Source organism: Oncorhynchus masou, chromosome 20 (assembly GCF_036934945.1).
Source record: "Oncorhynchus masou masou isolate Uvic2021 chromosome 20, UVic_Omas_1.1, whole genome shotgun sequence".
In the NCBI taxonomy this organism is placed as follows: domain Eukaryota; kingdom Metazoa; phylum Chordata; class Actinopteri; order Salmoniformes; family Salmonidae; genus Oncorhynchus; species Oncorhynchus masou.
The window spans coordinates 684,630-700,205 of NC_088231.1; the positions used below are offsets into that span (position 1 = coordinate 684,630).

Genomic DNA, 15,576 nt, shown 5'->3' on the forward strand with positions numbered 1-15,576 from the left:
CATCTCAAATAATGTCAATACAACAACAAAAAAGTACAATGAAGCAGAGAGGGCTACAGTAGGACAAACAGGTTTATTTGGTACAGTGGAGTAAGTGAAAGGTATGAATTTTACTCCTGTACAAAAACACATTGAAACCGAACACTGTCGATTTAAGGAGAGCTCAAGTTCCTAGTATTGGCCGTCTGTCTCTCGAAACATGATCAAGCAGATAAACCCAATCATGTACAGAACAATGTTAACAAACAGGTCAATATGCATCATGAGCACTTAATTCATTGTTAATTAACCTGAATTCATAAAGGACCCTTTTTTTCTTTGTTAGATCTCAAAGGAGACTGAAATGTCTATAATGTGGTTCCTTATATAGAGGTAAATGATGGTTAGGCCTAACAAAGTCACTATTTTTGTCAAAAAAAAAAAAAAAAAACTAAGCGAGCCATGGCTTGATACTGGCCAGCTTACCCTGGAGAATGATCAGGTTATCTTTCATTAGGCATCAAATGGGAGAAAACATCTTCAAAACGGATGGTGAGTGTGCATTCCAAATGGACAAAAGTCAGTTCCACCACCTCCGTTTGAAGCATTGGATTTGTGTAAACATGGGCTATCTAGAAATACCTTGCACCATTTTACACCCAATTATTACATTTTACATCCATGAGGGGGGGGGGGGACAAGTGCACATTTCTGTGAGAGAATTGGAATTGGGCTGCTAGGCTCCTGATTGTTGCCTGCTGAATATGACCCTGGTATCCCTTGGCCGGCAGGACTGTTTTCTATGGATAGAACAGGTCACAGCGTGTGCATTTTGGCACATTGAGGCCACTGTAGTTTTAAAAGGACACTTACGGAATAGATGTTTCTGTGTGAGAGCAGAGACATTGGTGGCACTTTAGGTTGTGTATTTTTGTTCTGGTATTGCACATGCAGTCTTATCCCTGCTGTGTGGGAGGCTTATTTCCTTTGCGGCCATTCAAGATCATAACACCTTTCTGAATGGACATCTTCCTACGTGTCTTGTGCTGAAATAGTTACGGAAGGTTCAGAAAGGTTTAGACCAGGCCTTCTGACAGTACAACGTTGAAAAACAAGGGAATGCAGAAAAAAAGGAAAGAAAACATGCACTTCTACTGTATCAACCATGACCCATTGAAGTCCTCGTGACTTTTCTACAGTTACACTATTTACAGTAACATTCAATGATATTAAATATCAACTTAAATTAAAAGAAACAAACATTAGACTGCTATAAATAGCTACTGTATTTCTCAAGTTGAACAAGACAGTACTAATATGTTGCGTATGGTGATTTGTCAGTCTTTCAACAACTGAAATGTCTGCATGGGTGTGGTCTTGAAACATAAAAAAGCAGATATACAAACAAAAGAGAATAAAACTAAAGTTTGTCAGAACTTAGAGATGATTAGTAAAAACGGGTTAATTGAAACTGACAATTGAGGGATTACCGACAGATAGTCGAGACGACTCGATCGGCACTTGAAATGGCTGACAGGAATGGTTGACAGAGTCACATGGACAATAAGGCATGAACCTCTCCCCCTTTCACTATGGCCTAAATATAAACAAATGTAGATAACCTGTGCACTGCAATTTACTCCTAAAAGTGATTGCGCTGACATGCGCTGTGTTTATGGCGAAAGTGATCTCTGGGAAATCACCTTTAAAAAAAGTCTAATCACAGAGCATGGGTCTACCTACGCTTGTTTGAATCCCGGTTTCTAACATAAGTCACTCTCACACACTCCATCTCTTCTACAGCACAAGGGGACCAAAGACACTGTCACAGTAGACAAGAGAGGGCCACAACCGTCACCTCCGATGAGCATTTACAGTCAAGGGGAGCGGGCTATGGTTTCCAGATTGTCACCCTTTGCTTCCCTTTCCCCTCTACCTGGGATTCACATCTTGATCTTGGCATAGAGCAGGTCAATCTGCTCTCGGAAGTGACTGCGGAGGTCGGTCCTCTTGGCCTTTAGCGTGGGCGTCAGGAGGCCGTTCTGGACGGAGAACATCTCCGTGTGCAGCGAGATATCTCTCACCTGCACGAGACAGCATGTTATTCATTATTCAGCTTATTATGTGTTTAGCATCCCATTGAGATGCAAATGTTGTTTCATTTTTTCCCTCCAAGAGTACTCTGGGCTAGAGGCGGCATTATAATCATGCACAATTTGGAACCAACATCACTTGTGAGTGTTACCGTGTCTAAATGGTCCCTAAGGAATGTGTGGATCGTTAGGAAGGATTCCTCACCTGCTCAAAAGACTTCAGCCCCCCTTCTTTCCCCAGCCTCAGAATGTCCTCCAGAATGGCATTTTTCATCTCCTGGAAAGATAGGCACTTCAGACAAGGCAGTGTAGACAATACATCTTAATGGCTGTACTTAAAAAGTTCACTCAAACTATCTTTCAGTATTTTGTTCATTAGTCTATCATTAATACAATCCCACCCAAAATGTGCATGTCAGAAGTCACATTTTCTATATGGAGAACTTTCAGTACAAAATTGATGTGTTTGAGATGAGATTGGTTCTGTTCTGATATCCACACTAGCATGCACAAAAATGGTAACCGTGCAAGCCTCCATTCTAAGGCTTTACACGCAAATCTTATGTCACATGCGCCAAACACAACATGTGCAGACCTTACTGTGAAATGCTTAACCAACAACAGTTCAATAAATAGAGTTAAGAAAATATTTACTAAATAAACTGAATAAAATAAAAAACAACAAGGCTATATACAGGGGTACCGGTACCGCGTCAATGTGCGGGGGGGAATGTTAGTCAAGGTAATTTGTACATGTCGGCAGGGGTAAAGTGACTATGCATAGATAATAAGAAGAGTAACAGCAGTGTAAAAACAAGAGGGGGGGGGGGCATTTGATTAATTGTTCAGCAGACTTATGGCTTGGGGGTAGAAGCTGTTAAGGAGCCTTTTGGACCTTGACTTGGCGCTTCGGTACTTCTTACCCTACGGTAGTCGAGACAACAGTCTAGAAAATACATTTTTGGGCGTTCCTCTGACACCGTCTAGTATATACAGTAGGTCCTGGATGGCAGGAAGCTTGGCCCCAGTGATGTACTGGTGCATACGCATTACCCTCTGTAAGGGGGTATGGCATCACCATACCACGTAGTGATGCAAGCAGAATGCAAGAAGAATGCTCTCAATGGTGCAGCTGTAGAACTTTCAGGATCTTTGGAACCCATGCCATATTTTTTCAGTCTCCTGAGGGGAAAAGGCGTTGTCGTGCCCTCTTCGCGACTGTCTTGTTGTGTTTGGACCATGAGTTACTGTAGAGGCTCTGCAAGATCCAGTGACATTTTGCTGAGGACAACACTTGTTGAAGTGTAAGAGGTATGCTAGCATGGACTGTGGATATCAGCCACTGAATACACTGTCAGGTAAATCTGCCATACCATTGAAGCTAGCTAACCTTGCTTGCACACATCTCCAAATAAGAACCCTCGATGCCCTTCTTCTTTGCCCATCCTGGTAAGAAGTCTGGATCAGGCACCACAATGCCCACCAGGCATGCCTGTGTCAAACAAGACATTTTAAAATATTTAGCTTTTTAGAATTCCATAAGCATTTATACTAATTTACAAATGTATCAACATTTACAAGCAGTGGTTTACATATGAAAGTCATAAGTGTCACCCAAACAAGTTTCAATTAGATGGTGCACACATCCACAACCAACATTATGCATGTACATACCCAACCACAAAGTGTTTCAATAGCACAGCAGAAGACTTGGCACACATGATTTGGTTTGTCACAAACCTGCAAGCTATCGCCATGGACAAAGATCTGGGCCACCGGGTCGCTCCGGATGTAGATGTTCTCGACCTTCTCCGGGGCAATGTACTCTCCTTGAGCCAGCTTGAAGATGTGCTTCTTCCTGTCCACGATCTTCAGAATACCATTCTGAAAGTAGAGTAAGCAAACTTAATCAGTACTTAGTTAACTACATCAGATTTCGCCCCATTACTACTTTCCCACTCTTAGTCAGTCATAGATTGAGGCATCATGTCTGCTGATCTCTTTTGCCTGGTACTTATTTCATCATCAGCTAAGCAGGGTAGGTCCTGGGTCATCAGCTAAGCAGGGTCGGTCCTGGTCGCTCCCTGGATGGGATAACAGATGCTGCTGGCAGTGGTGTTGGAGGGCTAAGGAGATCCCAATGCCCCAGGGCAGTGAAGGGAACATTGCCCTGCGTAGTGTGCCATCTTTTGGATGGGACAATAAACGGGTGTCCTGACCCTCTGTAGTCATTAAAAATCCCATTGCAATTATCATAAGAGTAGGGGTGTTAGCCCCATTGTCATGGCTAAACTCCCAACCTGGCCTCATTTCATCATGGCCACCTAATCATCCCCCTTATTCCAAACTGGCATATTTCACTCCTCACCTCTCCACCCGATGTGTGGTGAATATTCTTGGGCATTCTGTGGCGGCAGGTAGCCTTGTGGTTAGAGTGTTGGACTAGTAACCGAAAGGTTGCATGATCGAATCCTCGAGCTGCCAAGGTAAAAAAAAATCTGTCGTTCTGCCAATGAACAGGCAGTTATAACCCACGGTTCCTAGGCCATCATTGAAAATAAGAATTTGTTCTTAACTGACTTGCCTAGTTAAATAGAGTTAAAAATTTTTAAAAAATTAATTCTGGCACAAAAATGGAAAATCTGAGATGACAGTGTTGTTAAGAAAAGGCTAAGCTTGACAGTAGGCGCATTATTTTCATTTTATTTGCGATTTTCAGAAATCGACGCATTTCACGTGAACAAAACGGAGCGATTTGTCCTACACAAATAATATTTTTTTGAAAAACTGCACATTTGCTATGTAACTGAGAGTCTCCTCATTGAAAACATCCGAAGCTCTTCAAAGCTTGAGAGTAGGCGCATTATTTTCATTTTATTTGCGATTTTGTTATGCTAATGAGCCTGAGGCTTTAGTCACGATCCCGGATCCGGGATGGGGAGTTTCAAGAAGTTAACTGACTTGCCTAGTTAAATAGTGTTAAAAATAAATTAATTAATTCTGGCACAAAAATGGTAACCATGCAAGCCCCACCGGAGGACAATTTCCCATCCCCGCCTTATAGGCTAGCTCAATGTTTCTCAATCTTGGTCCTGGGGACCCAAAGGGGTGCACATTTTGTTTTTTGCCATAGCACTAACAGTTGATTCAACTAATCAAGTCATCATGCCTAAAGATTCGGTCTCCAGGATCAGAATTGGGAAACAGAGCTAGCTGATTTAAAAAAAAACACTAGCGTAGAGTTGAATGTAGAGTTGACAGTACTTACAGGCAGCCACTTCCCAATGTCTCCGGTGTGGAGCCAGCCATCCTGATCCAAGGCCTCCTTTGTCTTCTCCGGGTCATTCAGGTAGCCCTTGAATACATTTGGTCCTTTCACACAGACCTGCAAAGAAGCAGAATTATATATACACATCAAATACAAACCCACCTCCTCAATTGTGAAGTATCAAAGCAAGCTGGGAACACCCCCACCCCAGTAGGTCCCAATACACACGGTAAAGAGATCAATGGAAGGGAGACCAAGGACATAGTCATTGGCGCCCATTCAAAAAAGCGTATCTAACAATGTGGATATTAATCAAATCCGTTCTAGCAGGCCCATAACGTGGTTACTAAAATCTGATTTGGCTGTTTTCACTGCATAATGTTTAGAAGTTGTTCTTTAGGGTTTAGAAAATCCACTACATGACCAAAAGTATGTGGACACATGCTGGTCAAACATCTCATTCCAAAATCATGTGCATTAATATGGAGTTGATCCCCCTTTGCTGCTATAAAAACCTTCACTCTTCTGGGAAGGCTTTCCACTAGATGTTGGAACATTGCTGCGGAGATTGCTTTCATTCAGCCACAAGAGCATTCGTGAGGTCGGGCACTGATGTTGAGCGATTAGGCCTGGTTGCAGTCGGCCTTTCAATTCATCCCAAACGTGTTTGATGGGGTTGAGGTCAGGGCTCTGTGCAGGCCAGTTAAGTTCTTCCACACCGATCATGACAAAACATTTGTGTGGACCTCGCTTTGTGTACAGGGGCATTGTCATGCTGAAACAGGAAATGGCCTTCCCCAAACTGTTGATACAAAGTTGGAAGCACAACATCGTCTAGAATGTCATTGTATGCTGTAGCATTAAGATTTCCCTTCACTGGAACTAAGTGGCTTAGCCCAAACCATAAAACAACAGACCCATTATTCCTCATCCACCAAATGCATTGGGGCAGGTAGCGTTCTCCTGGCATCCGCCAAACCCAGACACATCCGTCTGTATGCCAGATGGTGAATCATGATGCATCACTCCAGAGAATGAGTTTCCACTGCTCCAGAGTAATGGCAGTGAGCTTTACACTACTCTAGCCGACGCTTGGCATTGAGCACGGTGTACTTAGTCATGTGTGCGGCTGCTTGGCCATAGGGAAACCCATTTCACAAAGCTCCCGACAAACAGTCTCTTGTGCCGATGTTGCTTCCGGAGGCATCTTGGAACTCGGTGAGTGTTGCAACCAACAGACAATTTTACGCACTACATGCTTCGGCACTCCCGTTACGTGAGCTTGTGTGGCCTACCACTTCGTGGCTGAGCCGTTGCTGCTCCTCGACGTTTCCATTTCACAATAACAGCACTTACAGTTGACTGGGGCAGCTTTAGCAGAGCAGAAGTTTTACAAAACTGAAAGGTGGCATCCTATGACGGTGCCATGTTGAATGCCATGGAGCCCTTCAGTAAGGCCATTCTACTGCCAATGTTTGGCTGTGGAGATTGCATGGCTGTGTGCTCGATTTTATACACCCATCAGCAACAGGTGTGACTAAATAGCTGAATCCACTCATTTGAAGGCGTGTCCACATACCTTTGTATATATAGTGTCTGTCTGCTAAATGCTAACTCCTGTTCAGATAAGCTGGTAGCATAGCTAGCCATATAGAGAGCGATGGTGGTATATGAAGTCATTTTTAAGTGTAATGCAGTTGATTGGTGACGATGACATGAACATGTATTGGAGTTGACAGGCTAATTTTGATGGGTTTTAATGAGGAGATTCTGATCTATCAACAACACGGTGGCCCCATGTGTGGAATTTCCATGGTGTTTACATTGTTTTGTCAAACTCCAAACAAACTTAAAACCCTACCACTGGGCTTAGCCCTTATTCTTCAATGTTTGCAGATCAGTATGGTGGAAGCTTTTCCACTGTAGTGCTTATACCTATCCAGACCCTTCAGATATGCTAACATCGACTAGTTAGGGCCAAGGGGGAGGGACAGGGAGCAATGTGAGACTGAGGTGGGACTTCCATTGGTCTAAACACCTCACCTCTCCTTCGCCATTGGCAGCAAAGTAGTTCATCTCAGTCACGTCCACCAGCTTTACATAGTTGCAGGGCAGTGGAGCCCCCACATGACCTGGGCAAAAAGAGATGAGTTGTCACATTCCAGTAACACTTTATTTGTCTGTTCTTTCATAATACCAACATGGTCTCATAAGGTTTCATGAAGGTTCCAGTGAGCCATACAAGACACCGAAGTAAAACTGTTCTTGTTCATTGTAGAATCAGAGTAGGGACATTTGTGTGACTTGTTTGTTGGATTAAACAAGTATGCATTGTGCGATGTGGTAGCAATTGAATGCTTCAGCAACGCTTGAATATGTGTATTACCTGCTGTCCAATCCCCAGGCATGGACATGGTGCACCCGGCTGTGCACTCAGTCTGACCATAGCCTTCATAAAACTGTCAAGTAGAGGCAGCAGATATTTATTTGAAAGCATTGTAATTAAGTAACTTGTGTTTCTCATGCTAGTATCATCTATCTTTCTGCACCACAGCAGCCTGAGTGCCGAAAGGTGTGAGGTTGATTCCCAAGCATGACGTGATTGTTTTGACTGATAAAGATTGGCAATAATGTTCGTTCTTAGGCGAATCCTGTTGAACAAACAGGAAAAGGTCAGAGGGACCTGCTTCTCTAGGGTATGAGACAGGCTAGATTCCAATTCTCTACTTGTAAACTCCCCCGGAAGGATTTAAAAGGTGTGATGAATATGGGGGAAACTCCTTTCAGCCATGCTTGCACCAATCCAAACAATGCTTTTAAAAAGGCATGAGAATTAGGTTAGAGAATTGGAACACAACCAGGCTCCGCATCCAAATTTCTGAGAAAGCTTGCATTTGTGCACTCTTCCCCACGCATTTATAAGCATTGGATTGGTGGAAGCATGGATTAGAGGGAGTTTATCCTTCCTTGCACCTGTCATTTAATTTGTAAATCCATGAAGGGAAGTCTCACCTGGCAGCCAAGAGCGGCCCGAATGAAGGTCAGGACGGTTGGAGACACTGGGGCCGCTCCTGTGATCATCAGCCTCACACGACCCCCAAGACTGTTCTGGAGAACACAAAGGAGGAAAGACGTTATTGACATCCATGGTTGTACCTCACACAATAGAACATCGATTCTCAAATTTGGGTCGCACGTAATATTAATATATATATATTAATATATATATATTTTTTTGGGGGGGGGATAAAATTTAAGAAAAGAGAAAAACAATATGCCAGTCGTGCAGAAATGATAATGAATTTACAATTTTAAATAATTTAATATAGAGCTATTAGCAGTGCCATTTTTGGTTGATTTTCTGGTCTCAAACCAGTGAGTTAACCTTCAACGACAGTGACAACCAGTTTTGAAGCCTACCAGTTATTTTATTGTTGCCTGTATTAAATGTTATTTTGGCATTAATGTGTGTCAGCATTACTTCCATGCTCGCATTGAGGCAAGTAATAGTGAAACACGACTGTGAACACGCTCGCCGCAGCCGATGTAAGACTTTAAAACAGGTCAACATTCACAAAGCCGCAGGGCCAGACTGATTTCCAGAACGTGTAGTCAGAGCATGTGCTGACCAACTGGCAAGTGCTTTCACTGACATTTTCAACCAGTCCCTGACTGAGTCTGTAATAACAACATGTTTCAACCAGACCACCATAGTCATTGTGCCAAAGAACACTAAGGTAACCTGCCTAAATGACTACCGACCTGTAGCACTCACATATGTAGCATGAAATTCTTTAAAATGCTGGTCATGGCTCACCAACACCCAGAAACCATCCTTAGTTTTGACAAGATAAAAATCTGGCGTTCTGCCCCTGAACAAGGCAGTTAACCCACAGTTCCCCAGTAGGCTGTCACTGTAAATAAGAATTTGTTCAGTGTTAAATTTTTTTATTTAAAAAAAAATACATCAACCAAATATTCATTTAATTTTTTTTAGATATTTGTCAGATGTTACTATGTAATACTGAAGTATAATTACAAGCATTTCATAAGTGGCAAAGGCTTTTATTAACAATTACATGAAGTCAATGCAAACAGTCAATAGTTGCAGTTTTGACCCTTCTTTTTCAAGACCTCTGCAATCCACCCTGGCATGCTGTCAATTAACTTCTGGGCCACATCCTGACTGATGGCAGCCCATTCTTGTATAATGCTTGGAGTTTGTCAGAATTTGTGGGTTTTTGGTTTTCCACCCGCCTCTTGAGGATTGACCAGTTCTCAATGGGATTAAGGTCTGGGGAGTTTCCTGGCCAAAATATAGATGTTTTGCTCCCCGAGCCACTTAGTTATCACTTAGTTTTGCCTTATGGCAAGGTGCTCCATCATGCTGGAAAAGGCACGGTTCATCACCAAACTGTTCCTGGATGGTTGGGAGAAGTTGCTCTCAGAGGATGTGTTGTTACCATTCTTTATTCATGGCTGTGTTCTTAGGCAAAATTGTGAGTGAGCCTACTCCCTTGGCGGAGAAGCAACCCCACATGAATGGTCCCAGGATGCTTTACTGTTGGCATCACGCAGGACTGATGGTAGCGCTCACCTTGTCTTCTCTGGACAAGCTTTTTTCCCCAGATGCCCCAAACAATCAGAAAGGGGATTCAGAGAAAATGACTTTACCCCAGTCTTCAGCAGTCCAATCCCTCTACCTTTTGCAGAATATCAATCTTTCCCTGATGTTTTTCCTGGAGAGAAGTGGCTTCTTTGCTGCCCTTCTTGACACCAGGCCAACCTCCAAAAGTCCTTCGCCTCACTGTGCATGCAGATGCACTCACACCTGCCTGCTGCCATTCCTGAGCAAGCTCTGTACTGGTGGTGCCTTGATCCTGCAGCTAAAAATCGACTTTAGGAGACGGTCCTGGTGCTTGCTGGACTTTCTTGGGTGCCCTGAAGCCTTCTTCACAACTATTGAATTGCTCTCCTTGAAGTTCTTGATGATCCGATAAATGGTTAATTTAGGTGCAATCTTACTTGGCAGTAATATCCTTGCCTGTGAAGCCCTTTTTGTGCAAAGCAATGATGACGGCACGTGTTTCTTTGCAGGTAACCATGTTTGACAGAGGAAGAACAATGATTCCAAGCACCTTTTTGAAGCTTCCAGTCTGTTATTCAAACTTTGACAGAGTGCTGTGTTCACACCTGTGTTAAGAGAATCACTGACATTATGTCAGCTGGTACTTTTGTGGCAGGGCTGAAATGCAGTGGAAATGTTTTGGGGCGATTCAGTTAATTTGCATGGCAAAGAGGGACTTTGCAATTCATCTGATCATTCTTCATAACATTCTGGAGTATATGCAAATTGCATCATACAAACTGAGGCAGACTGAAAATTAATATTTGTACTGTACTCATTACCTCAATTAACCGGTGCCCCAGCACACTGACTCCATACCGGTACCCCCTGTAAATAGGGGGTACCGGTATAGCCTCGCTATTGTACTGCTCAACATTAATTATTTGTTACTTTTATATTATCTTATTTTTTATTTAGGTATTTTTCTTAAAACTGCATTGATGGTTAAGGGCTTGTAAGTAAGCGACAAATAACAAAAAAATAAATAAATATATAAAATCATGGAGTTAATAAAGCCGCATAGAAACAGTCTCTTTTTTGATATCTGTGGTGGTGGGGCAGCCAGCAGAAAATACTGAGCGTAAGGGTTGGTAATGTTCTCTAGTTGCCACGTGATTGACTTAGTGTTCTGTCACTCATAGGGACATTACATCACCTCAAATCTAAGGTGAGTGCTAGAAAATTCAAGCCCCTTGGGTGCTGCCATAGTTATATTACAAGTGCCCATCCAAGAAGGCAAAAGGTCATTGGCCACAGATAAAATTTACATCAAATAACATATCTACCGTAGCTATGGGGCGGCAGGGTAGCCTAGTGGTTAGAGTGTTGGCCTAGTAACCGGAAGGAGTTCAAACCCCCAAGCTGACAAGGTACAAATCTGTCGTTCTGCCCCTGAACAGGCAGTTAACCCAGTGTTCCCAGGCCGTCATTGAAAATAAGAATTTGTTCTTAACTGACTTGCCTGGTTAAATAAAGGTAAAATAAAAATAAAAATAAATATGATTGGACTGATCATCATGAAGGAATCAAGTCGATAATCTACTGGCAAATCCTTTTCTATCTCTGTCATATGAAGAGAAATTATCGATAAAGCGAATTGGTGCTCATCGGCCATAAACATTACACAAGAAGTTGAAAATCGCAAATTCAACAATGAGTGGTTTGGAAGAAATTAGTGGCTAACTGCAAGCATCTGCTAAACAGTCACTAGCCTGCTATTCAGGGGAGTTGGTGTGTGTGGGCCAAGTCTGGGTTTAAGAGTCTCTTTTCCAAGCTTCAAAGGATAAACATTCAACATTGGCCATGCTGTAAATCCAGCACGACTTCTGCTGCATTCAAAACAACTGGAAACTTGGACATTTCAGACTTCAGTGAGTTCAAGAGAACCTTACCACTGCTACTACACCTGACTTTGGGACTGCTGTTGGGACAGCTTTGTGTAGGCCTTAACATTGTGGGCACTTTCACCATTATAGACCAATTCATGTATTGTTTAGTGCTGTGTTGTGTAGCGGCTTTGCTGCCAAGCATTAAAAAAAAAAATAGTGGGGAGTCTGCCCCACCAAGATTTACATGCCAAAATCATCACTGATCAAGAATGGGTAAATTCCTAACAATGAACGTGTTGGGAATGTTGTTCCCATGATATTAAATGTAGAAATTAAATGAAAATACAGCATTTAAAACAGACAGAAAAAAATATATAAAAACATAACATGTAAAGTGTTGGTCCCATGTTTCATGAGCTGAGAAAAGAACCCAGAAATGTTCCATATACACATTAAGCTTCTCTCTCTCAAGTTGTGTGCGCATCCCTGTTAATGAGCATTTCCCCTTTGCAAAGTTAATCCATCCACCTGACAGGTGTGGCTATCAAGAAGCTCATTAAAACAGCATGATCATTACACAGGTCTACCTTGTGCTGAGGACAATAAAAGGCCACTAAAATATGCAGTTGAGGGTGCATGCAATTGGCATGCTGACTGCAGAAATGTTAAATTAATGTTAATTCTCTACCATAAGCTGCATCCAACATTGTTTTAGACGATTCAGCAGCATGTCCAACCAGACTCACAACCGCAGACCACATGGAACACCAGCCCAGGACCGCAACAGACTTCACCTGCGGGTTCATCTGAGTGGGTGTGTCTATAATAAAGCCCTTTTGTAGAGAAAAACAAATTCTGATTGGCTGGGCCTATGTCTTATCAGGCCAAACCATGGCTGTGCCCTTGCCCAGTCATGTAAAATCCATAGATTAGGGCATTTATTTCAATTGTCCGATTTCTTTATCTGAACTGTAACTCAGTAGAATCAATGTCATTTTTGCATCTATATTTTTGTTCAGTATAGTTTTACAGATTGCATTTCGAGCAGTTTTTTGCAATGCAAATACTGGGTCGCGACAGACAACTTGGTTAAATATGGGTCCAGAGGCAAAACCAATTGAGAATCACTGCAATAGACAACCTTAAGATTAAAGTATTTTTTGATATTGGGGTCTGTGGGGGTATTCAATCGGGGACGATGTTGGAAACATGTTATCCTCTGGATTCTACTCAGTGCATTTTTCCCCCCAATCAAACTCCTTTGGGATCGGTGTGCCTTCCACGGGACGGTTGAGCTAACATGAAGTTGTAAGTAACAAGAACATTTCTCAGGACAGACATATCTGATCTTGGCAGACGGATAACAAGAATTGAATCTAACTGCAATGTCCAATTTATAGTAGCTATTTCAGTGAAAGAATATCATACTATTGTTTGAGGAGAGTGCACAATTTTGAACATGAAAAGTTATTAATAAACAAATTAGGCACATTTGGGCAGTCTTGATGCAAAAGTTTGAACAGAAATGCAATGGTTCATTGGATAAGGCTAAAACGTGACATACACTGATGCCATCTAGTGGCCAAAATCTAAATTGCACCTGGGCTGGAATAACATGGCCTTTCAAAGATGGCACATACACATATATTATTTTTTTCTTTGCATTATATTTTACCAGATCTAATGCGTTATATTCTTCTACATTCCCTTCACATTTCCATAAACTTCAAAGTGTTTCCTTTCAAATGGTACCAAGAACATGCATATCCTTGCTTCAGGGCTTGAGTTACAGGTAGTTAGATTTGGGTATGTCATTTCAGGCATTTTTTAAAGGGGGCTAATCCTTTTAAGTGTTGCATTATAATGCTTCATACAAATTTGCCATGATGAAAAATACTAATGTGTGGCACTTACCACCAATTATTTTTACCATTAACCCTCATCTTTACAATACCCACAATCCTAAAAACCATTTTTATTTAACATATTTTTACCTTTACCTTGCTCAGGGATTCGATCCAGCAACCCTTTGGCCCATCACTAACCACTAGGCTACCTGCCGTTCCTAACCTTAACCCTCACCCAGAACCCGAAACCAAAACTTGGCTCATATAAGTTGCAACATTAAAGTCAACATTGTCCTTTCTAGCACGACCATCAGGTTCCTATCCATGGGTACCTGGACTTTTTGGAAGATGAGCTTGTCCCACAAGCTGTCCTTCCTGACTATGCCATTCATCATCTCGGCATGCTTCCTCCTGGAGGCGAAAACCAGCAGCCATCTTTTCAGTGGCGTGTTGGCCTGTCCGAAGATCTTTGAAGGAGAGAGGAAAATAAATCTTATTTATTTATCTTGCAAAGGATATTGGTCTTATGCCCAGCTCCCAACCTTGTGCCTTCATCAAGGGCAAAACTGGAGTGGATGGAGAGCAACAATCTGGAAAGCAGCAGCCCATTGGTTGACAGTTCAGTTTGCTCTTTTATAGCCCAGCCCAGGATTTGAACCAGTGCCTGTCCAGCTACTGGTCCACCCGTCTGACCTCTGGGCTACCTACCACCCCTTCTCCAAAGAAAAGAAAGTATTCAACAATATATCAAACCCCAAAGCAATCTAGGCCACTGAGCTATTTGAAACCTTTGTGGTCAAATTCAGTTCAATCCACCTTTGCAATGTTTATGAAGCGTCTTGGTTTTCATACCATTGCCCACACCTACCCATGCTTTAAGTAAGGTTTCAATACACATGTACAACTATTCCACAACTAAGACATTTTTGTATTCATCTTTTATGCATGTCCTATTAAAATAAATCCAGCTACTGGTACTAAATGATACGGTCATATTATTGTTGAAAACATCCTTCAGGGTCTACAGTATATCTGACCTTGTCAAACATGCGGTTGAGCAGGCGGGGACGACAGGGAAGACTGTTGGCTGCAGTGTCTTCAGGTCGTCCATCAGGAGCCGAATGTCCCCCTGGAAGTAGCCAATCCGTGCACCGTGCACCAGGATCACTCCCTGGAGAAGGGTGGAGGTGTGAGAAGGAGGCAGATGAAAAAGGAAGTGTCTGTTAACTGTCAAGTACACGTGTCAAATATGTTCCAATAAATTTTAGGTGATCTAGCTTTGAGTTTGCACTTTTGTGTTAGTGGGCAAACCAAATCAAGCTAAGCTCAATTATTTGACATTGTATTTAAAAAAAGGGGGCAATCCACAATTGCTACAACCATTTTTGGCCTTTTAAAATAAATATAATTATCTACACACACACACACACGGATTCTTGAAGAATGTAACTTATGCCTGATGAGCTTCGTCCAACTGTCATACCCCATCAGAATCCAAAATAAGCTTATTTTACTCCAACATTTATAAACAAAGAAGATGTAAACAAAACACTATATAGCCACAAAACAAGGTTAAATCTCAAATTCTGATATCATGGATGGTCAATCCTTGCAGTCTCAGTTAACAAGGGTAAAATGAAACGAGGGGTTCCTGCTTCTCGTCATTCTATCAGTTTCAGTACGTACCTCCACTACCCTCTCAAACATGTGTGCTAGAGGTAGGTAGGACATGTGAATGTCATGGAGGTTCAGCATGCAGTGCACCTGCGGAAGACACACCCACCCGCGTCAGGCATTGCATTACCTCAAAAACCCTCTCAAACATGTGGGCCAATGGCAGGAAGGAGATGAGCACATCCTTAGTGCTGGGCTTGAGTACGCTCTGAGTAGACAGAGCGGGAAAAGATATGGAAGGAAAAAAAGGGACCGGATA

The 15,576-nt window shown here is 42.3% G+C and overlaps 1 protein-coding gene across 1 annotated transcript in view; it reads right to left on the reverse strand.

Moving 5' to 3' along the window:
* Positions 1-54: 54 nt before the first annotated feature.
* Positions 55-15,576, reverse strand: part of acsl1a (acyl-CoA synthetase long chain family member 1a) — a 57,289-nt gene continuing 41,767 nt past the window's right edge. The window contains 12 exon segments of the mRNA XM_064925974.1: positions 55-2,063; positions 2,278-2,349; positions 3,463-3,564; positions 3,813-3,956; positions 5,341-5,457; positions 7,384-7,472; positions 7,727-7,799; positions 8,353-8,448; positions 13,976-14,110; positions 14,681-14,712; positions 14,715-14,814; positions 15,330-15,407. Coding sequence (XP_064782046.1) covers positions 1,923-2,063; positions 2,278-2,349; positions 3,463-3,564; positions 3,813-3,956; positions 5,341-5,457; positions 7,384-7,472; positions 7,727-7,799; positions 8,353-8,448; positions 13,976-14,110; positions 14,681-14,712; positions 14,715-14,814; positions 15,330-15,407 — 1,179 coding nt within the window. The 3' untranslated portion in view covers positions 55-1,922.